Source organism: Vombatus ursinus, unplaced genomic scaffold (genome assembly GCF_900497805.2).
Source record: "Vombatus ursinus unplaced genomic scaffold, bare-nosed wombat genome assembly UNPS02014768.1, whole genome shotgun sequence".
In the NCBI taxonomy this organism is placed as follows: Eukaryota; Metazoa; Chordata; class Mammalia; order Diprotodontia; family Vombatidae; genus Vombatus; species Vombatus ursinus.
The window spans coordinates 37,725,822-37,748,444 of NW_020954546.1; the positions used below are offsets into that span (position 1 = coordinate 37,725,822).

General features: G+C 48.1%; 1 protein-coding gene across 1 annotated transcript; it reads left to right on the forward strand.

Annotated features, from left to right (window-relative positions):
- Nucleotides 1–278: 278 nt before the first annotated feature.
- On the forward strand, nucleotides 279–22,370 carry LOC114043403 (lysophosphatidic acid phosphatase type 6-like). Its single transcript, XM_027862509.1, has 10 exons — nucleotides 279–512; nucleotides 7,710–7,838; nucleotides 7,984–8,114; nucleotides 8,474–8,553; nucleotides 11,737–11,824; nucleotides 15,537–15,669; nucleotides 18,463–18,563; nucleotides 20,751–20,846; nucleotides 21,193–21,358; nucleotides 22,172–22,370. Exons 1-10 carry the CDS (start codon nucleotides 294–296, stop codon nucleotides 22,340–22,342), a joined length of 1,314 nt encoding a protein of 437 aa, XP_027718310.1. The 5' UTR covers nucleotides 279–293; the 3' UTR covers nucleotides 22,343–22,370.
- The last annotated feature ends 253 nt before the right edge of the window (nucleotides 22,371–22,623 follow it).

Sequence of the window (22,623 nt, forward strand, 5' to 3'; positions counted from 1 at the left end):
ACGGCTCTGGGCAGGACGGGAGTTTGTGCTCTCGGGCTCTCCTGGCCGTCGTCGGGAGCCGGCGCACCCAGGCAGTTGGACGGGGAGGACCGGCCGGGGGAGCGTACGCCCGGAGCAGGGGAGCCTCCTACGCGGCTCGGTCGTCGGTCCCCGGAGGGCAGCGAGTGTCCGGAGCGGGGGCCCCGGGCTGAATGCCGGCGCTCGCCTGAGCCGCCGCTGCTGGTGGCCGCTGAGCCCCCGCGCACCGTCCGGCGGGTGAGCCCCGCGCTCGCCTGCCTCGGGGCGTGGACACCATGCTGTCCAGGCTCTTCAGCATGCGCGTCTGGGCGCCCGTGGGCGTCCTCACCTCGCTGGCCTATTGCCTTCACCAGCGCAAGGTGGCCCTGGCCGAGCTGCGTGCTGACCGAGGGCCGCCGGCCACCGACCCCAAGCAGCTGCAGCTGAAGATGGTGCAGGTGGTGTTCCGTCACGGGGCGCGGACGCCCCTCAAGCAGCTCCCGCAGGCCGAGCAGGTGAGGGGGGCGGCGGCCGGGGGGCAGTGCCCGGGCGCTCACTCGCAGGTGCCTTCCGTCCCCTCCGACGGCCGGACCTGCGAAAGGGACGCGGATCGGCTGGGCTGCTCCCCGGAGCCCCGCTGGGGCGTCCAGGTGCGCTTGGCAAGATCCTTGCAAGTCTGTGCATGCTTGATCCCCGGAACCTGGGCAACCGCCAGTGGCCCGGGGACTGTGGGTTTAAGTGGTGTTTGCCACGCAAGTGAAAGAGGCCGCCTCCCCGAACTTGCTGGCTAAGAACGTCCCAGCGGTGTTTCTTGATATCCAGCAAAGCTTTTCCGCATCCATCTCTCTCCCCCTCACCCCCACCTTGCTTTCCATTTCCTACGCAGCTTAATTCAAGTCAGCAAATAATGCTTTAAATTAAGTATCCAGGGAAGACAATGTGGTAAAATAGGGAAAAGACCTAGATTATAATCCCATCTCTGATGTTTTGGGCAGGGCATTTAAAACCTCTCTGGGCCTCAGTTTCCTCACCTGTAAAATGAGAGAGTTGGATTAGAAGGTTTTGCAGGCCTCTTCCTAGGTGTGGGATCCTATGATCCTAATTCCTACAAAACACTAGAGCTAGCTGAGGGATACAAAGGTAGATAAGATGTGGTTGACCTATTGACAAATGATCTCTTACTTTAATGAAATGAAGGGAAGAAGTCCAAGTTCGGTGAGAACACAACTGAATAACTGATGGAGATGTCCAAAGTTGCTGTGAGTCATTTGCGGATCCAGAGACGACTTTTGCAGAAGGGTTGGATGGGACGGGGTGGAGAGGAGGTATTATGAGCAAAGCATGAGAATGCAAAGGGGAAGTAGCCTTATGAAATAAGGCTGGTAACGTGAGTTGGAATCAGTGAAACACCTTAAAGGCCGAGATCACAAGCTTTGACTTTAATAGGGAGAAGCACTGAAATTTTTTGAAGAGAGGGTTGACATCCAGGAGGTGCGTTAGAAAGGTGTATTATTCATTCAGACAGCAGTGTGAAGAAGAGATTGGGGAAGGGGATGTATTGGAAATGGGAATAGCAATGAAGAGGCTTCTCCAGGTGAGGAAAAATGAGGCTGCATCTGGTGGGAGTAGAAAGGAATAAGGGTGAGTGCTGGAGGTATTGCAGAGCCAAAACTGGTGGGATTTGCCAACTGATGGATTTGAGGGGGAGGCAGATTATGAAATTACTCTAAGGTAATAAGCTTTTGGGACCAAATGATGGTATCAGCCACAGATCTAAATAAGTTGAGGAAGGGGCAAGTTTGAGGGACAGGGGTGTGCCATGGACTTTTGAAATTGATGAGTTTGAAGTTGCAGTGGGATTTCCAGATGGAGAGCTCCTAAAAAGTGAGAAATGCAGTCAAGTTCTAGGACAGGATAGCGAGGGATTTGGGAGTCACCCTCCAAAATTTGTAACTGAATCTGTGTATGAAACCAGGTGTGAAGGACAAGAAATGAGCCTTGGGGCATTTGCTTCTGTTCAAGGGATGGGAGCAGAGTAAGAAGAGTCGCAGTCAGGAAGGCAGAAAAACCTGGAAAAGGTTTAGTAAAGGAGGGAGTGGCATGCTTCAGAGAGCTGGAGGAGAAGGACAGAAAAGACCTTTGGATTTGGTTTATTGGAAGGATGATGAATAGGAACTGACATTAGAAAGTAAGAACAGAAAGCACCGTGGCTTGGTGGATAGGCGTGGCTTCAGAAACGGGACAGACCTGGGTTCAAGTGCGCGCGGGTACACACGTGTTGTGTAATTCTGGCCAAGTCATTTAAACTGTCAGAGCCCGGCTGTGCTGGAGGGAGTTTCATCAGCTCGCAATTCCCAATAACAATGAAATCACCAATCAGTTAAAAAAAAACTTGAAGAAAGTAAAGACATTTTTAAAGGATTGGTGATTTTAAAACTCAACAATTTTATAAAAACTGAGAGCTTGCTTGGCTAATTATAGACCAAATAGCAATCTCTAGGAATCATTTTCTTCATTAGCAGACAGCCTGGGGATAATAAACACTTTGTATTGCCTGCTTAACAAGGTTATTGTGAAGTACAGCTCAGAGATCAATGTAAAGATACTTCAAACTATAAAACCCCGTACAGATGACAAAGATTTTCATTATCAGAGGAAACATGCTTAGAGTTGAGAGACTTGTGTTCTGGGTAATCGCCAATTTTCTGGGGATGCACCAGAAATTCTCTGGACCCCTTTGAGCAGCTTTGACATGTTTTTTGGATTGGTGGAACTTTTCAGTGTTGTTTTTATACCTCAGAGTTTTCTCTCCAGCTTAGCATTGAGGCAGGGCCCTGGGGATGGTCTAGCATCTGAAAAATAAAGCATGTTGTCCTCCACTGGCTTGTGAGACCAAATTGCCATCCTCTGTACCACCCTTTCCTGGATAGATGGATTCTAGTATTTCAAACCTGCCAAAGCTCTCTTCAGAGCTCTTTTTAAGTATTTTCCTTCCAGTAAAAGCAAACAGCCCTGAGAAGAACCATTCCAGGTGAATTAGTTCATCTGCTTTGTTTTTCTGCTGCTTCTGTTTTTCTTTGCTTTTCCTTCTGAGAGTCCTAGAGACTTGCCCTTGGGTGATTTGGAGGAAGGTGAAGAGGGGTTGTGATCTGGACTGTGGGTGATCCTTCAGAGTGCACTGTATGAAGCAAGGTAACTGGGCCTGTTGCCCTGAGAAGCAAACATTCTGATAAAGGCGGCACATCCCTTAGAGTAGAATTTATAGGGGTGGTGTGTGTGTGTGTGTGTGTGTGTGTGTATGCCCACGTACACACACATAATTAGAATTACAGATTTGGGAAAGACTTCTGGAAGTTGTCTAGCCCAACCCCCTTTTACAGAAAAGGAAACTGAGATTAAGAGAGTTTTATATATGTCATACAGCTTGTGTTAAGGCAGAGAATTGGCCTGGGGTCCCTTTTACCTTCCTAGACTCTAATGCAACATCTCTAACTTTTTTGAATATCTCCATCTGGCATTCCTACCGATAACCTCAAATTCATCAATATGATCAAACTCATCAAGGTAAGAGATCTTGGAAATCATCGGGTCCAAAGCACTGATTTTTACAGATTAAGTAACTTGCTCAAGGTTACAGGTAGTGTTAGAGGGCAGATTTGTTCCAGAGCCAGTGTTCTTTCCATTGTATCACACTGCCCTATGACTCTAATTCTTAATGATCTTTATGTGGCTATGCACATATGCCTGTCTCTTCCTGATAGAGGAGAACGAAGAGCTATGTGAGTTTCACTTGGAGGGAAGGGCCATAGTGTGGCACCATGGTTGTGGATGCCCAATAACCATTTGGGATTGTTCTGATTGAAATTGACATCTGAGTAACATTAGCTTATAGTACAATTCTGTCTTTAGGCACTAGATACCACAGCTAGTTTCCAAGAGAGTTATGGCTTGGATAAGGGAGGGATGAAGGACATTCACTTTCTGTGCCATCTAGTAATTTGCCCCAAGGTTACCCAGACTAGGACCCCAGACTCCTGATTCCTATCCAGTGCTGCTTCTCCATTGATTTCTTTCCATTCTACCTTCTCAATTCTCTACCAAGCTGGTTTTGGAAGTACACCCTGTGGTCACTGGACAAAAAAATCTCTAGGGGAGCAGAGTTAGGAAAGCCATTTGATGGGAAGATGAGTCAAGGGGTTTGTAATGGGAATGGAAAGGAAGAAATGGGTTTAAGATATATTTCAAGGGAAAAACTGACAAGACAAGGTTATTGAAGTGGATTCTAGAGATAATGGTAAGGGATGAGTCTTAAGATAATTTCAAGATTTTGAGCCTGAGTGACTGATAATGCCATTGGGCAGGGGACCTGGTTGGTGGAGTAAGTTGAAGGTTTGGTTTTGGACGTGCTAAATGAGGGGATAGGATAGCAAGCAAGTGGATATGTCTCATAGGCAAGTCTGCAGTGCCATGGTCTGACTTCAAGTATCTGCCACTATTCTAACTAAACCCATCAACTCCAGCCAGACTTCACTATTTGCTGCCCTCTCAATACCATATGGTCATTCCCACCTTTGTCCCTTTACTCTATGTCCCATCCACTTAGAATGTCCTTCTGCTTTTTACCTGTTAATTCCTGCTGTATTCTTCAATGCCAAAGTCGCTTACTAACCTTGACCAGCAAGCTTTTCCCTTTCACCACTCACAGTTATGCCTTCACTACTCATTTTGTACTGAGTTACATATGGAATGGACCTTGGAGATCATGTAGAATACCCCCTTCCCATTTTACAGATGAGGAAATGAGGTCCTAGATGTGATCGGTGACTCACCTAAACTCACATGGGCAGAAAGTAACAGAATAAGGATTCCAAACCAGATCCTCTGAGTCCACAGCTATTTGACAAATATGGTTATTTGACTCATTTCCTGTTTCATTTTTGCATGATTTTGTGTTCCTAGCTAGTTTTTTTTTTCAATTAACCAGAATTAATTTTCTCCCCTTCTCACTTCTCTCCCTACTCAAAAAAAGCAAAAACAAAGTGCTTAGAACAAATATGTATAGTTAAACGAACGGGAGTGACCAAGTCCACAGAATGCACGCCCCATTCCGCATCTATGTCTCCATCGGGATGTAGGTCACTCTATTGTAAGTTCCTTGAGAGTAAAGGTCACCTTTTATCCCTTGTATCTCCCAGAGTGCTTAGCCCTGTGCTGGGAATGTGGGTATGTTAAATGAATGAGTCAAGGAAGCTGGAGTTAGAGGACAGTTCTGGAAATAGGAATTTTGGGAACTATCTGCACGGAGGTGGTTGTTAAAGCTGTAAAAATAGATTCATTCTCCAAGGGACAGAGACAACACAGGAGAACAAAACATAGGCCCAAAAACTATTGGCCTTTGAGAAGCGGGTGAGAGTGGAAAAGATCTGGTCAGAGACGGAAGAGAAATAGAATGGGGTCCTATCGCAGTAATCGAGGAAGAGAGGGGTGACACATCGTGCCGAAGGATGCTGAGGGTTTAAGGAGAATGAGAAAGGAAGGTGGAGGAGAGAAGGGCTGTTGGGTTTGTCTAGGAGGGGATGGCCATCGGTCATCTTTAAGTGAAGAGGGACAGGAAACAGAGTCTAGAGGATTAAAGAAGGACTAGGTAGTGAGCCACAGATGGAGACCACTTGTTCAAGAAGCTGGACCAAGAGAAAGAAAGGTGAGGAGCGGCCCCTGCTGTGGCAGCCACTGTGGTGCCCTTGGGGCAGGAAGGGGCTTCAGGCTTAGGGTAAAGGGTGAGGAACCGGAGTCCCAGAGCACAGCAGGTAGCCAGCACAGCACCACCGATATTCTAATCCAAATCCAGCCTTTGTACCGTGTATTGTACTCCATCTTTTCTCAAGTTGTGCTTGTTAGTGAGACATCCTCAGGATTCCCCAGTGGAAATTTGGAGATAATTAAAAGTGCTCGCCCCACTCCTTGGTGGCTTCATTCTGTAACTAACAGGGTCATAGCTTTAGACTGGAAAGGACCTCGGGGTCTTCCAGTCCAACCTCCATGAAACTGAGTCACACAGAAATGAAGTGACTCCCCTAAACTTGCACAGCTATTTGTGAACGAATGAGTGAAAATGAATGAATGAGGGAAAAGGCGTTTAAGGGCTCACCATGTGCAAAATGCTGTGCTAAACGCTGGAGTTACAAACAGAAAAACAACCACCCGGCCCAACCCTGAGGGAGCTCACCTGCTGACAGGCAGAAAACAAGTATAGGAGGTTTCAGCCGGAGTCAGGTGGAAAGACACCATGGTCCTTAGGGTCATTGGCAACGTAGACAGGGATGAATCTTCTTTACTGTCATTTCTGCTGATAAAGTCATATCCATTTCTAATGTCGATCCGTCGGACGGTGTCAGGGACTCTAGAGGCTGTCACAAAAGCGGTTGCTTCCGGTAATGATGAATATGGGGGCTGGAAGCAGGACCAGTGGTCTGGAGGTGCTGCTGCTCCAGGGGCTGGTGGGCTTACCTGCATCTAGGTGGCAAGGTAGATAATAGAGAGCTGGGTCTGAATTCAAATCCAGCCTCAGACACTAGCTCAGTGATCTTAGGCTGATCACTTAACCCTTGCCTGCCTCACTTTCCTCAACTCTAAAATGAGGATAATAACAGCACCCGGTTCATTATGAGAATCAGGGAAATAACATTTTTAAAGTGTTTAGCTAGATGGCTTAGTGGATAGAGTGCTAGGACTCCTCCTTAGACACTGCCTAGCTGTGTGACCCTGGTCAAGTCACTTCACCCTGTTTGCCTCAGTTTCCTCATGAGTAAAATGAGCTAGAGAAGGAAATGACAAACCACTCTAGTGTCCTTGCCAAGAAAACCCCAAATGGGGTCACGAAGAGTCGGACATGACTAAAATGACCGAATAACCAACAAAGTGCTTAGCATGGTGCGTGGCACATAGTCAGCACCTGGTAAATGCTTGTTTCCTCCCATTGGCAGTTGGTCAGTGGCTGGTGTTGGTGGCTAGCGCCCCTTGACTCTGTGGCCCAGGCTGAAAGCAGGACTTTTGCTCCTCTCAAGACTCTTGGGTTCGGGGTGCTGGGCTCTCTCCATCCGGGTCTGAGGGGCTGGTGCTGGCTGTGGTGTTGGCTGGAGTTTTGACTTGCCTGAAAGTGCTACCTGCTGTCTCTCCTTAGGTGCCTCACTGTCACAGTGAAATCTAGTCAGTCAAGAACAACTTATAGTTGGGAGGCCTGGACGAAGTCCTCAGTGCTACCAGAGGCTTCCTGTCTGTGCCTCAAATTTTCTTTATCTAGAACCTCCTCTTCCTCCTTCCCAGGGGTCGTGGTAACAGATGAGACAGTCCCTCTTGAGTGCTTAGAGTTAATTGGAAGACCTGTGTCTTCTCTTAATTCTTCCCCAGGGGATGACGGTTCCTGGAGTGTTGTTTATGTGAACGAAATGATAATGAAATTAAGTTTAAACTCAGATGAAATATGGTAGAAGGGGTAGAACCTTTCATCTCTGGGTCCAGGATTCTGATGCCCTGTTACTCCCTGGCTAGGAGGTAAACCTACATGCCATAGCCGCTCGTCATAGAATGGCAGCACTGAAAAGGATACCAGAGGTCCTTAATGGGAGAGGCTTGACCAGGAATCCCTGGATATCATGTCTGACAAGCTTTTAAGCAGTCCTTTTCATAGCATCTCGGTTTTGTTATTATGACAGGTAGAGTGGAATCCCACCCTGTTGGAGATCCCCGCCAAAACTCTGTTTGATTACGTAGTAACTAATCTTGCTGGTGGACCCAGACCTCCCTCTCCCTATGACAGTGAATACCAACAGACCAAGCTGAAGGTGAGCCACATTTCCTAGCTCTGCCTGGGATAAGCTCCCGAGTCTTTTGTGCTGGCCAAGGTCTCAGTGGGTTGTTATGGGGACTCTGTCCCTCCTCCATCTCCTTTCTTCCCTTCTCTCTCCCCCCATCCTCTCTTTGCACCAGGGTGGCGTGTTTGCAGGACAACTGACCAAAGTGGGAATGCAGCAAATGTTTGCCCTGGGAGAGAGGCTGAGAAGGAACTATGTAGAAGACATCCACTTCCTCTCCCCGACGTTCAATCCGCTGGAGGTCACGTGAGTCCCTTGTAAAGTTGTGCCTTTCTAGAGAGGTCACATGAGTCCCTTGTAAAGTTGTGCCTTTCTAGAGGTCTTAAGCCCGTGAGACCCCCTCTGGCCCCTAACCCTCCCCTTCCCTATATGGTAGGACACTCAGTATTCATCTTCCATTGCCATCCCCTAACTAATCTCAAAGGGCTTACGGGGAGGATGTGTTTTGTGGTCCTGTGGGATGTGATCCGTGTTAGGGAAGACAGTCCATTGAAAATGAGGCTCCAGTTGACCTTAAGTGTTTCTCTCGATGCAGTCATCCTGCCAAGAAATAAGTAGGTCTTCCTACTTTCACACTCCGCTTAAGAGGCTTTTTTTTCCCTCAGTGCTCGTTCTACTAACATATTTCGGAATCTGGAATCAACCCGGTGTTTGCTTGCTGGACTTTTCCAACACCAGAAAGAAGGTTAGAGTCTTGGCCCCAGGCTCTTAGCCACTGAACATCCTGTTTTTCAAGCTCACAAAACCCTCTGCTTTACTTTCACATCCTCCCCCTTCCCCTGTGCTTGGAGTCCAGGGAACGCTGCTCTTTGGCTGACATCCTCTGTGTTGCCTGGCAGTGTTTCCCTCCTAGGGTCGTCTGCCCTCAGTCTTCAGCAGTCATCGCACAAATCACCCTGCATGAGGGAAAGCCCCGCATGGGGAAGGGTACAGAGGATGGGAGAGATGGCTCAGCTGGCCTGGATGGAATCGGGCCTACAGTGGCTGCCTTGGCTTTGGATAGGCCTAATTGTGTACCAGATGGGCCTATCGAGCAAAACCTGTGTCTTCTCTTAATTCTTCCCCAGGGGATGACGGTTCCTGGAGTGTTGTTTATGTGAACGAAATGATAATGAAATTAAGTTTAAACTCAGATGAAATATGGTAGAAGGGGTAGAACCTTTCATCTCTGGGTCCAGGATTCTGATGCCCTGTTACTCCCTGGCTAGGAGGTAAACCTACATGCCATAGCCGCTCGTCATAGAATGGCAGCACTGAAAAGGATACCAGAGGTCCTTAATGGACGAGACTTGACCAGGAATCCCTGGATAACATGTTCTGACAAGTGACTGTCTGGAATCTGTGCCCGAAGGCCTTTTGGGATGGGGAATTCATGACCTCCACAGGCAGTCCTAGTTATGAATGTATTTTCTTTTCTATGGGGCTGAAACTTGTCCTGCTTCTGCCTCCTTGGGTCATGCAAAGCAAGGCTAATCACTCTGAGGCATGATGGCTCTTTGTATAACTGAAGGTGGCTAATTGTGTCTTTTGGCTAAACATCCCCATTTCTTCCATTTGATCCTCACGTGGCATTGGTCTGTTTGCCATCTTAGCGACCAGCTTCTGGATGTGCCCCTCACTTTTCAGGGCCCCTCTAAACCTGGAAGGGCTGTTCCATAAAGGAAAATTAGACCTGTCCTTGGCCCCAGAGGACAGAACGAAGCTAAGGCACAAGTTGGAGAAAGGCAGGGGTTGGCTTCTATCAAATCTGACCTGTCCAAGAGTGGAATGAGCTGACTCAAGACCCCTTAATGATGGGAGGTGGAGGTGGGAGTGGTCTTCAAATGGAGCCTGGATGATTTTATAGCAAGGACTCTTATTCAGTAAATCGACAAACACTATTAAGTGCCTACTGTATACCAGGCACTGAGGATATAGATAAGAAGAATGAAATGATCACTACTCACAAGAAGCTTACATCCTAACAGGGGGAGGTAGCAGCTATTGTCTTTTTTTGTTTGTTTGTTTGGGTTTTTTTGTTTTTTGTTTTTTGTTTTTTTTTAGTGAGGCAATTGGGGTTAAGTGACTTGCCCAGAGTCACACAGCTAGGAAGTATTAAGTGTCTGAGGCCAGATTTGAACTCAGGTCCTCCTGACTGCACACCCGGTGTTCTATCCACTGCGCCACCTAGCTGCCCCTAGTAGCAGCTATTGTCAAAGGAGGTAATGTGTGCAAAGCGCAATATGAGTGGCAGTTATTAATATTAGTCATCATGTATTGTTAAAATTAAGGAAATGTTGAAGCCCCCAGTATCAGGGTGGGAGTTGAGGAAAAGATGGTTGGCCAGGAGCTGGGGCCCTTTAGAAAGAAAGCTGGTACATAACAGTTGCCATGACCTGGATTGAGCAATGAGAAAGCATTTGTTAGTCACTTAGATGCCAGACACTGCTAAGGATACAACGGTCAAGAAGCTTGAGGGACAGGGTGGAGTTTAAGTTACTTGCCCAAGATCACAGGACAGCTGACTCCAAACCCAACACCGCTTCTGCTGTAGCCTACTTCCTTTCAAGATGACGTGTCTTCAGCGGGGGTTGCTACTAGAGTGTAGCTTGGTATTTACTCCTGTTTTTAATACATAAATAACTTCTTCTCAGAAGTGCTAGAAGCATGGTTGGGGCTGGGAGGGATTGTTCTCGCCAGAGGCCTCCTCAGCCCACGATTGACCCCAGGTTCCATGTTGGGGAGCCAGTGCTCTTCCTGTCGTAGCTGGGTTGGTTTCATTATGTGATAAATGCCAAGAAGCTCCCAAAAGTCTTGGTTATGGGCTTAGAGTTACCAGTACAAGAGACAAAATGTCAATATGGTGATCGCAGCCAGGCCTGTCCTGCTTTTCCATTTGTGTCCCCAGTGAGTAAGCCCCTCATTAGTGTTCCTTCATTCATTCTGAAAGGCTTCCTTTCTGTGGCTTAGCTTTGTTGCCCTCCGGCTCTTTCCTCTGCCATTTGGTGAGGCTTGTGCTTGGGTGGTGTGGGCACCTCCCACTTTCTCTTCCTTCCGTACACCACCCTGTCTTCTCCCTGCACAGTGCAGACGGACTGGAAGGTGGTAGGGTGTATAGCCTTTAGTCATTGACAATAGGACCTGTCCACGCTATGATTGGACAGTAGCTGCTGTCAAAAATGTGTGATGTTCTTGTGCCGAGAGTTACCATCTTTGAATGAGTCACAACTTCTGTTTCCCTAGTGTGGCTCAGGAATCTGATGTGCCTTGTAGCTATTAGGGATCACGCGGCTCAGTAGGCTTTGTTTGCTTGTGGTCTGCAGAAAGCAGAGCAGATGTTGATGCCGCAGAGTCAGGGGGAGACTAGAGTTGATGCCCTTGCAACTCAGAAGAGCTGGTGACTGATTTTTGCCCCCTAAGAACATGGAATGAACAGATAGTAACCCATGTCTGTGTAGCACTTCATGGTATAATGTGTCATTTTACACGAAGAGCCCTGTGGTTTGCCCACAGTCACAAACCTCCTTGAACCTCATGATGCCAGTGCCAAGTCCAGGGCTCTTTCTGCCATAGTGATGCTTGTCCTTTCTGGGTTCCGCTCCAGTCCTAGGGACATGATTGGTCAGTTTGCCCAAAGTGACTCACAGTGGGTGAGATGTACTGGGCAGCTGTGATTTCCTTTCTCTTGTTAGGTTGGCACAGCTAGGTCCTGTTTGCGTGGGATGCGGATTCAGGCAATTCTGTCTAGTGTGGGAGCAGTCTTCTACCTGGACCCCTTGGGAGAAAAGGAGGTTGTTCAGACTGCAAGAGACAGGCCGCTAAATGGATGAGAATGCTCCTGGGCAAGATGGGAAGACGTGATGCTGAAATCTCCTGCCTGTTCCCCTAGGTCCAGTCACCATCCTCACTGATGAAGCAGACTCTGAAATCCTGTACCCCAACTACCAAAACTGCCACTCCCTGAGACAGATGGTCAGGTAACTGCCCCCTCACACCCCCAGGGTTTTTACTCCCTCCGAAGTGTCCCCTACTAAAAGAACGCTGCCTTCCTCCAATCTTCCCATCACTCAGTGTTGGTTAATGAATCAACAGATATTTATGAAATGTTTACCCATGCCAGGCGTTGTGCTACGAATATAGAGACAAAAATGAAATATTCCCTGTCTTCAAAGAGCTTATGTTCTATTAGAAGATATATGTGTGTGTGTGTGTGTATATGTATATGTGTGTATATGTTTTTATTTATACATATCTAATGTATAAATGTACGTGTATATAATACTATACACACATATATGTATATATCAAATAACCATACTTGTAGGTATGTGTATGTATATATGTGCATTATATGTTTTTGTATATTTATTTTAACATATTTAATGTATACATGTATATGTGTATCATCATATACCTATATATAGATATCAAATGCCCATACCTATAGAACTGTGTGTATGTGTATGTATAATTAATTATATAAAAATCTGGTTGGGTGTCTCATGCCTATGGGTAGACAAGGGCTAGCTTCCTGATCAGGAGCAGTAGAAAATCTCTTAGGTTTATACGAGGTGAGGGAATTCACGTAGAAAGTTTGTAAAGGGACTGTTGCCCACTTGATGGGGAATAGGGGTCCCAATAGCTTTAGAAAGAGTTGTACGAGAGCCAAGAAACTTCTCTTGCCAGACGGGTAGAAAAGGATCATGGGATCATAGAACCTGTGAAAGGGATCTTAGAGATCACCTGACCCGGGAAACAGAAGCCTTGAGAGATGAAGGGACTTGGCCAGTGTTGGCCATAGATAGTGAGAAAGGCTGAATTGGAATCCAGATCCTTTGTCAGTTTTCGGTTCCAACAGTGCATTAACTGCTCCTGCAGTGATGCAGAGATAAGAGGGCACAGGCCATACTTTTAAGGATCTTATGCTTCTGAAGCATGGAGCAGTAGGGAAAGTATGCAAATACCTAGGACACAAGACTTAGTGGAAGAAATAGAAAGGAGCAGTCCGGACGCAATGCTCTGAAGAATTTGATGGAGAGGTCACTTTAATCAACAATTGTCAAATCTAATTGAGTTTGCCTGGGGAGGATCAGGAAAGGCTTCATGGAAGGGAGGACCTTGAGATGATAGAAATGGCGGAGCTGTGTGAGCCCAGCCCTAGGAATGAGCGCAGGCAAGCTCCTGATGGGGAACAGAGCAGACGGGCCACATGGAGAACAATAAGGGGGGTGCTGCAAGAGAAGGCTGGTCATATCGGGAAATGCCTTGAATGCCAGGAGCAGCACAAGGGGCTCCTTTATTTGGGGGGCAAGGATTTCAGAGCAGAAGTGAGGCACAGTCATAGAATCACATTGGGGAGATTACTCAGGCAGTGAGATGGAGGAGAGGGATTAAATTGAGGCAGGAAACCCAGCGAGAAGACTGCTAGCAATAGAGACCGGACCTCTGATTTCCTGAGTAAGGAAGCCCCCTCCGTTAGGGCAGGCTCTCACCTCTTTGTCATTTGTGGCCTTCGAGAGCTACTTAGAGTGCTCAGTGGGTAAGTCATTGCCCCAGGCCACACGATCTGGTCACTCAGAGCCTGGACTTGACCCCAGGTCTTCCTGGCTTCAAGGCCAGCTTTCTCTCTGTTACGGGCTCTCCTTCAAGGCTATTAAAAGAGTTTAATGACAGTGACTCATGTTTCTCCAGTGCTTGTAAGGTTTATCGAGAGTTTCCTTAATTCTGTGAGGCAGTTATATTACATAGTTGTATATTCCATATGGGTACCATCCCCACGTTACAATGAAGACACGGTATCAGAGAGGGTGAATGTCTTGCCCAGGGTTCTTACAGAGCTGGAATTCAAACCCAGGACTTTCACGTCTCGAGACCATGTCACAACACTAAACCGTCTTTGGTCCAGCAGAGAAGAGGGCCTGAACTGGGATGGCTGCAGTATAGCTGACCAGAAGCAAGGCCTGTTGTTGGGACGTAGGGGGAGGGGAGAGTCGAAGAGGATCTCGAACCATTTTGTTTCTATCATGGGAGAAAGTGGTATGGTCTGGTGGCGCTTTCTCCTCATGTGGAAATTGTTTACAAGGCCAAAAACCACAGAAATTGTACAGAATAATAACAGCTTAGGTCATTGGGTCATGGGCTCATAGACCCAGTGTTGGAAGGGAACTTTTATGTTATTGAGTCTAACCCCTTTTTTACAGATAAGGAAACTGAGACCCAGAGGAGTCAAATGACTTACCCAGGGTCATGCAGCTGGTAACCATCTGAGTTGGGATTTGAATTCAGGTCGTCCTGATTCCCAAGTCCAGTGCTCTGTACACCACACTGCCTCTCATTTTTTAGTTAAAAAATAGTTTCATGTCTACTTATCCCATGTGAGCTATGAGGTAGGCTAGATGGTTATTATTGTCCCCGTGTCACCTGGAAGACAGGGGCATTTTCATTTTTGCCTTTTCTGTCCCCAGTGCATAGTATGGTACCTGGCTCTTAGTTACCATTTACTAAAGTGAGTATTGAATTGAATGAGAAAACTGAGGTTTAGGAAGGCCTCCACAGTCACCCAGATACTCAGACATAGGATCGCAGATTTAGAATGGGAAGATACCTCAGAGGTCCAGTCTAACCTTCTCCTTCCACAGGGGTAAAGTGACTCATCTAAGGTCACGTCTGAGGTGGGGATTTGAACCCAGGGCTCCCTGACCCAAAGTCCAGGGCCCTGTCTGAATACCCTTTGCTGAATGCCTTATTGAGTGCTAGAGCCATGACTTCAACCCGGACTGCTGTGCCTCTGAATCCATTACTTTTTACAATATACTGTACACCTCTTCCTCGGGGATTATTTATGGACTTGCCATAGGTCCCATTTGAAAAGAAACCTAAGGTTGGCCTAGCTGTCTGAGTCAGTGCAGTAAAGTAGAAAGAGTTGCTGAGTATGAGAGATCTGGGTTCTAGTCCTGGCCTTGCCACTGAAGGACCTTGTAGAAATTACTTCATCTCTCTTTGAACCTCAGTTCCCTTGTCAGCCAAAGGGATCACAACCTTTTTTTCCACGTCAAAGGGTCTTTTTGAAGATCATGTGAGATTATGTACATGAAAGCTATCTGAAAATTGGCAAGTGCCATCCAGGTGTAATGGTGGTGGTGGTGGTGGTGGTGATGCTGCCTTGTATAGCGCTTTGTATAGATTTCTTTTTAAAGTTTGCCCTGCATCCTCTCATTTAGTCTTGGAAATACTCTGGCACAGGGTGGAAATCTTGATGTCCCTGGTTCACAGAGCAGGAGATTGAGGCACGGAGGGTTACACAAGGTAGGAATGGAGCCTAGACTGGAGCCTTGCTGTCCTGACTCTCAGTCCAGCATTGTCCCGTGGGCCGAGATGGGGCTTGGAGCTCCCCTGCTCCACCAGCACCACCCCCATGTTACAAAGGAGAACCCTAAGGCTCCGAGCAGCGATGGGGCCAGAGGTGGTGAGAAGGTGGAGCCAGAATTGGGACCCAGTGCTTCTCAGGCTCTAAATTCCAGGTTCTTCCCACTTGTTCTCACCTGTTCACTCTAGTAATGGCAGCTCAGCCACCACTCCTGCCCTGTGCCATGCAGGGGATGGGGCCTCATAGTGAGTGACTGGTTATTCCCTTCCCTTGGTGGGTAACATGGGAGAAGGCATGATGGCTCTGCTTTTTTTCCTCTGTAGGGTCAGGAAGCTGTCGGCCTCTCTGCAGCCTGGGATCTCAGAGGATTTGAAAAAGATACAGGAAGAGATGGGCATAGATGGGAGCAAAGACGTGGACTTCTTCGTTCTGTTAGACAATGCGTTAGCAGAGAAGGTGAGTGCAGCCTTCCCCCGGGAATCACTCCTTCCCCGGAATTACAAAATCTCAGATTTGGAAGGAACCTCCAAGGCCCATTGCAGGGATCTCCTTTACAGGATCCCTGACAGGGCGTCCACTAACCTCTCCTTACATATTTCCAGTAATTTTACAGAGCACCATTTAATTCTAATTTATAGAAAATTCTTCAACCATCTCACATCTGATTTGGTTTTAAAGACCTCACGATCGTGATTTTTCTTGGGACACATTTCAGGGAATCCCTTTTAAAATGTGACACCCAGTTCTTCCCATCCTCTGGTCAGACGTAGTGTGACCAGTACACCCTCGACATTGGTTTAGTGCTAAGGAGACACGTGAAGGAGTTTGGGTCTCAGACTTGACTTTTACTACTTAAACTATAGAAATGGAGTCAGATCTCCGCTTTGCAGACAAGGAAACAGAAGCCCAGGGAGGCTAAGGAGTCGTAGGCAGAACCTGGCCCCCCAACTCCCAGGCCATTGTCCTTTCCCTGCACTGACCTGGGGCTAATGCTTTACTGTGACTGTGACACATGTGCCCGCATGTCCTAATGCCCCATAGTTCAGTATTGCTCTAATGTTTGGACAAAGCACCATCCTCAGAGGAACCACAGGCCTGGGACACGGCGATTCCAACATCTCAAGTATGTTTTATCCTCCCCATCAGTCAATCAACGAGCAGCGGTTCAGTGTTCGCTATATGACAGGCACAGCAATGGGCACTAGGGGTATGGGAACCGAAATGAAGCAGCGTCTGCCCTCAGGGAGCTTACAGCCGGTCACCCTGAAAAGTCAGTGCTGGAGCCAGGATTCCAAGCAGCCCCAGTCCCCTGACTTCAGGAGAGGGAAAAGGGAAGGACTTTGGGCCAGGCATGTGTATGGGCATGGGACAGGAGCCAGTGTAGGTAGAACGGAACTAAAAGCCATGTGATCTTAGGGTTGAGGCCAGACCTCTCTAGGCCTGTCCAGAGATCCGGGACCTGCCTTCCAGCCCCTCCCTTCTGTAGGCCTCTGTCCCTTCATTAGGAAATAAGTAGCGTTCCTCTTTTTCTTGGCATCCACTGCCCTAAGGGAATTATTCCTATAGAGATTAAGATGGAGAAATTTTATAGCCCTGTCCCACCCTGCTCACTCAAAACAGAGCATAGGAAAAACATGTACAGACATTTTAGAGCTGAAACAAAGTTGGCACCCAGATCAAACTAACAAAAAATGAAGCAAGACTAGATTTCTTGCATCTAGCTCTTCTGTGTAGGGCAAGTAGGTGGTATAGTGAGTGGATAGAGTGCCAGGCCTGGAATTAGCAAGACCTGAGTTCAAATTCAGCCTCAAACACTAGCTGTGTGACCCTGGGCAAGTCACTTAACCTCTGTTGGCCTTAATCTACTGGACAAGAGAATAGCAAACCTCACCAGTATCTTGGCCAAGAAAGCCCCAAATGGGGTCACCGAGAGTCGGACGTGACTGAAAATGACTTCTGTGTTACCAGGCAGATTATATCTCCTGGTCTTAGACCTTCTCATTCCTGCTTTTCCAGAGGCATGACCGAAGTATAGATCTTTGTGGCCTCGCCCATACCCAGCCCCATAAAGCTATCCCCAGTTTCCTCCCCAGCCCCCTTAGCAATCTTTCCCCCTCAGATTCACAGAGGCCTTCGTCTCCCATCCCTCTATCCACTTAACTACAATACAGAATAATATGTGATGCTTTTGTATACGCCCTATCCCCTTACTGGTAAGTAAGCTCTGTGAGGGCAGGGGGACCGAGTTCTACTTATATGGGCTGCGTAGCTCTCCCCTCCATGTGCCTGACAGGGAGCTCTCCTAGGAGCGGGCGAGTGGATTAGCTGCCTGGCTGGCTCCCTGAGAAGGTTCAGGAAATTTGTGGATTCTGTCATTCCTCAAATAGCGAGGATCCAGCCTGTACAAGGCCCTGTGCTAGACGCCCCAAGGAATTCAGGGGAAAAGGAGCCTGACCCCCTGTGCCTGCCAGGACTGGCCTGGAGCGGCCAGAGGAGGGAGGAGTGTCCTGCTGCTGGAGGAGAGTCCCTGGGTTTTGGAGCTCAGCCATTCCTGGGGGGTAATGGTACAGTAAAGAGCCCTGGGCGAGGAACCGGGAGATTTCAGTTTCTGGTCCTGGACACGCTGTGTGACTTTTGGTAAGACACTTAATCTTTGTGTGCCTCGGCTCCCTCCCCTTGTCTATAAATAAAAGAAATGGACCAGAGGATCTTTAGTGCTGAGCACAGCACCTGGCATACAGTGGTCACTTTATAAATGTTGATTGATTGATTGATTGATTGAATTCTGCTTTCTAAGATTGATGAAGTATGAATTGTGGGAGACAGTGTGGTGTAGTGGAAAGAGCTGGCTGGACCAGCTGAGAACCTGAGTTCAGATCCTGTCTCAGATACATAATACCTCTGAGACTTTGGGGAGCTCGCTTAATCCCCTTAGGACTCAAGCTCCGCCCCTGTAAGATGAGGTGGGTTAGGCTAGCTGGCCTGTGAGCTCCCTTGTAGCCTATATAGAATCATATTAACTAGAAAACCATGCCAGCATAACGGAGCAGAGGAGGCAGCAGGGTCAAGGAAGACCTGGGTGTGTTCAGGGAACAGCAGTGTTCAGTCTGGCTGGGAGGAGTAGGAGATGGGGCCCAGGGAGGGGGCCTTGAATGCCCAGAGAAGCTCTTGGGGTTTTATTTGGTGGGGTCCTACCTAGAGAGCCAGGCAGCGAATGCTTTCTTCTAACTGAATTCATGGCCCTTTCAGGTTCACGGGCTCCCCAGTTGCCCCATGCTAAAGAAATTCACACAGATGATTGAGCAGAGAGCTGTTGACACAGCCCTTTATATCCTGGGGAGCAGAGACAGGTGAGGCTCCTGTTTCCATGTCTGGTCCAAAGGCGTCCCTGCTTGAGCATTCTCGGACCCGGAAGGCAGTGAGGGTGACCCAGCAGACCTGCCCCATTGTCAGCTGGCCCTCATGCAGACTGCTGCATCTTGGTGACGTGCTGGCTGGCGGGGACAGACAGGCCCTAGGACCCGGGGCTTCAGCCCTGGGGCTGACAAATTTGCATGCTGCCTGCAGAGTCAGGCATGATGGGAAACAGTGGTCTATCAGCTTCTGCTGCTCGGCGACTTTTCTTTCTTAGTTTGAAGCCTTGAGAGACAAGGTGGGTGTTCTTGTGACCACGAAGGGATTGGGGTCGGGGGTGAGGTCTGTCTTTAGAACCTCAGAATTGGGGCGACCTCAAGTTGTCTGAGATTCCCCTGCTATACCATCATGACTGGTCAGCCAGCCTCTGCCTGAAGCCCTCTGGAGACGGGGAACTCACTACCTGCAGAAGTGACCTGGACCACTCTGGGGCAATGCTAATTTTTAAAGTCTTTTTTCCCTTTATGCCACGTTACCTTCCATGTGTCCCTGTTGCTTCTCCTCACTGGTCCTAGTTGTGCCCTGGTCAGCCCTCTGGGGCCAAGCAGAACAGGTCTAATTCTGCCTCTTTCCTATCAAAGTCCTGCCTGTTGGGGCAGCTTTGCTGCCCCACTGCCAAGTCTTCTCTGGGGTAGATAGCCACAGTTCCTTCCACTGATCTGCTGCCGGTCACCTTCTTGACATTCTGTCGGTGTCCTTCCTAAAATGAGTTGTCTAGGCCTGACCGGGATCAAAATGTGGACTGACGAGGGGGCCTCGCCTATCTCTTCCCTAGTTCTGGACACGGTGCCTGTGACAGTGAACCCTAATATCTAATTAGCTTTTTGGTGGCCGTGACCCACCGATGACTCACCCCGCTCCTATGGTGTGCCCAAAACCTCAGATCCTCCTCTTGTGAGCTGCTGTCTCGCTGTGTCTCTTTCATCCAAAGTGCAGTTGATTTTTTTAACCCAAGCATAAGATTTTACATTTATCCTTATTAGATTTACCCCGTTGCTCCCTGTCATCCTATATATGCTAGCCTCATTAGCAAGTTCCCCTCTTCTGACAGTAAAAATATTAACTTGTCTCCCCAACTAAAGAGTCTGAGGTTGTGGGTCATCAGGAAGGCAGTGGGAGCTGCTCTGTGAAAGATGAATGGGGAAAGTAGCATAAGATTTAATGTTTCAAGAAGCATCATGGTCTGCTGCATAAAAATAATAGCAATCCAGTGCATTTCCTCCTCTTTGGGAGCAGTGTGTACACTTCTGTTCCCCCAGCCCCAATCACTTAAGAAGATTAAAAAGTGGTTTCGGTCTTGCCAGTCTGGGCTCTGCACTTGGCCACACACCTTTGCTCATGAAGTACCCCTTTGCCTCTCCCAGGCCTGCGTCGTCCTTCTCTCTCTTCCTCCTTTGTCTGTCCACAGCCCTCAATTTCTTCACCTTCAAGACCCAGCTCAAAGGCTCCTGCCTCTCTGTCATCCTGCCTTTACTCCACCTCTCTTCAGCACATCTGGATTCCATTTCTGAGACTCCTAGAATATTTGATCTTGGTGAGACCTCAGAAATCACACAGTCGATTGTTCCCAGAGCCTCAGTAGGAAGTCGGGGACTGCTTGTCAGCTCACTTCATGCTTGCCCGTGCACTGACTTAGAATTATTTTTTATAATTTCTTTGTGCAGTGTTGATCATTTGGAGCAGGGTATCATTCTTCCACGTCATCTTCTGCTTTCCTCCCATGACCAAAACCCTTGGTGTAGACTCAGTAAATTATTAGTTAATGAGCCCTCCTTCCACGCTTCACCGTCTCTTCACAGACTGCCTTGGCCCAGGCCTGTACTGTACCTTCTCCTCTTCCCTAGGTCTACCCTCTGCTCACTCTTAAGTCTCTTTCCCTTGTTCCCGGGATTGGAGCTAGCACTACCTTGAAGGACCCTCTGCATATAATAGGAAAAGTGTCTATCATTCTTTTCCATCATTGAAATGACTGCCAGTCTCTGTCTCTAGGCCCTGTCTGATTTTTAGGGTGTAAGCCTTTTGAAAGCAGTTGACGCCATATATTTATGTATTTCCCAGTCACGTACACACACGACATTAAGCACAATAGGTGTATAGACATCATGAACGTGCCTCCATCCTAGGGAAGGACTTCAGATGGCAGTTGGCCTCATACTGTACACCCTACAGAACAACATGCTAGAAGCAGTGAACTTATCTACTGCACCCAGAAACACCAGGTATCTAGTAAAGCCCTGGGACCCAAAACTGGGGGTGGGGCAGAGGGGTGGGTAGAACAGGGAGGAAAAGAAGTTTGGGAACATGGTGATGGAAGATGGAGCCCAAGCTTTTAGGGACCAGGAATAAAGAACACCCAAAACCTTCAAGTCCCTCTCGGGCCAGGGTAGCCCACTGGGTGGTGGCTTTCCTCATTATTACCCTTGGCCCTGGGTTCCAGTGGATTCCCCAGGGTCTGGATCAGAAGCACTTTTAACGGAGTTCTGCTGGGATCCAGTCCCCTGGTTGTCTGCAAGGTCATTGGGTAAGGAACGTCAGAGAGGTTTCTTCAGAAACTCTTTCTTACAGAAAGCTCTACCTCTATGCCACCCATGACGTGACCCTCATGCCCCTCTTAATAACACTGGGGATTTTTGACCACAAGTGGCCCCCCTATGCTGCAAACCTGATCATGGAACTCTACCAACACCAGGAGTCCAAGGATTGGTTCGTTCGACTTTCTTACAATGGCAAGGTAAGTCCTCTTCGGGAGGATCTTTAAGGCTGGTCAGTTTATGGGTCTACATGCAGCACTATAGCTCACTCCTCACCCCTGCACAGTGCATCCAATGCATTTGATCTGTTCACAGGTAGAGTGCAGCCAGGCTCCTGAATTCTGCTTCATAGCTTCAGGTGCAGCTTGGGGGAAGGGATGAGTTAATATGGTGCAGAATCTGGGATCAGAGATCCTGAGTTTGACTCCTTTTTCTACCCTTGCTTGTATGACTTCAGCTTCTCGGGGCCTCATATTTCTAAGCTGAGAATGACGGGGCTTGACTTAATTACTTCAAAAGTCCCATCTGGCTCTCACCCTATCCTGTGACACCAGTTCCCATCTCAGTTCTGCTGTAAACGCATTCTGGGACACTTGGCCCAACATACCCCTCCTCTTCTATGTGTGCCTCCTGTTAACGGCAACATTCTGTCCCACTGGGCCCTTTGGGAGGATCACTAATAACAGACTTGGCTGGTGAGGGAGCAATTATGCTGATCTCTTTAGCATCTTGATTGTTTCATACTATGTGACCCAGGAACTGGTGGCATCTTGAGGAGTGGGGAAAGAGAACCTCATTGAGCCCGGTCCGTCCATGAGTCTGGGCATCTGAAGGGCAGCACAACACAGGCACATGGGAATATTGGAGTCGGGGGTTCCATGGCTGTCCTGCCATTTGGCTGTATGTGCTTTGTGCCTCCAAGTGTTAGGGACCCTCAGAGCCGTGCCATCCACAGCGGCAGTTGTTCTATGGGCCTCAGTCCACCTCCTGGCTTCTTTTTCCTTCCCCTCCAGGAACAAGTGGTGAGAGGCTGCCCAGCAGGATTGTGTCCCCTGGCAGAGTTTCTGAATGCGCTGTCACCTTACACTGTGAGCCCAGAAGAGTACACCATGCTCTGCTCACAGCCAGCAAATATGGGCGTTGGAAATGACAAGCGATCAGATGGCACACCTGTGGGAGACTAATTTTTAAATAAAGACCTGTTTGCATAAACATCTGGGGCTCTGTGTATGTTTGAGTGGAGATCATAGCGATTAAATCCCAAGGTGCATCTGTTGTGAATGAGTGAAACAGAGCAGACATTTACTGAGTGTCTCTTCTGTGCGGGGTGCTGTGAGGAGAGATGTCGAGTCTAGAGAAGATACAACCCTGGCCTCGTGGAGGTTACAGTTGAGTAAGGAGATGGGACCCATGCCCAGGTAAGACTTTGGAAATCCAAGATCACCTCCAGGTCACAATGAAGTAT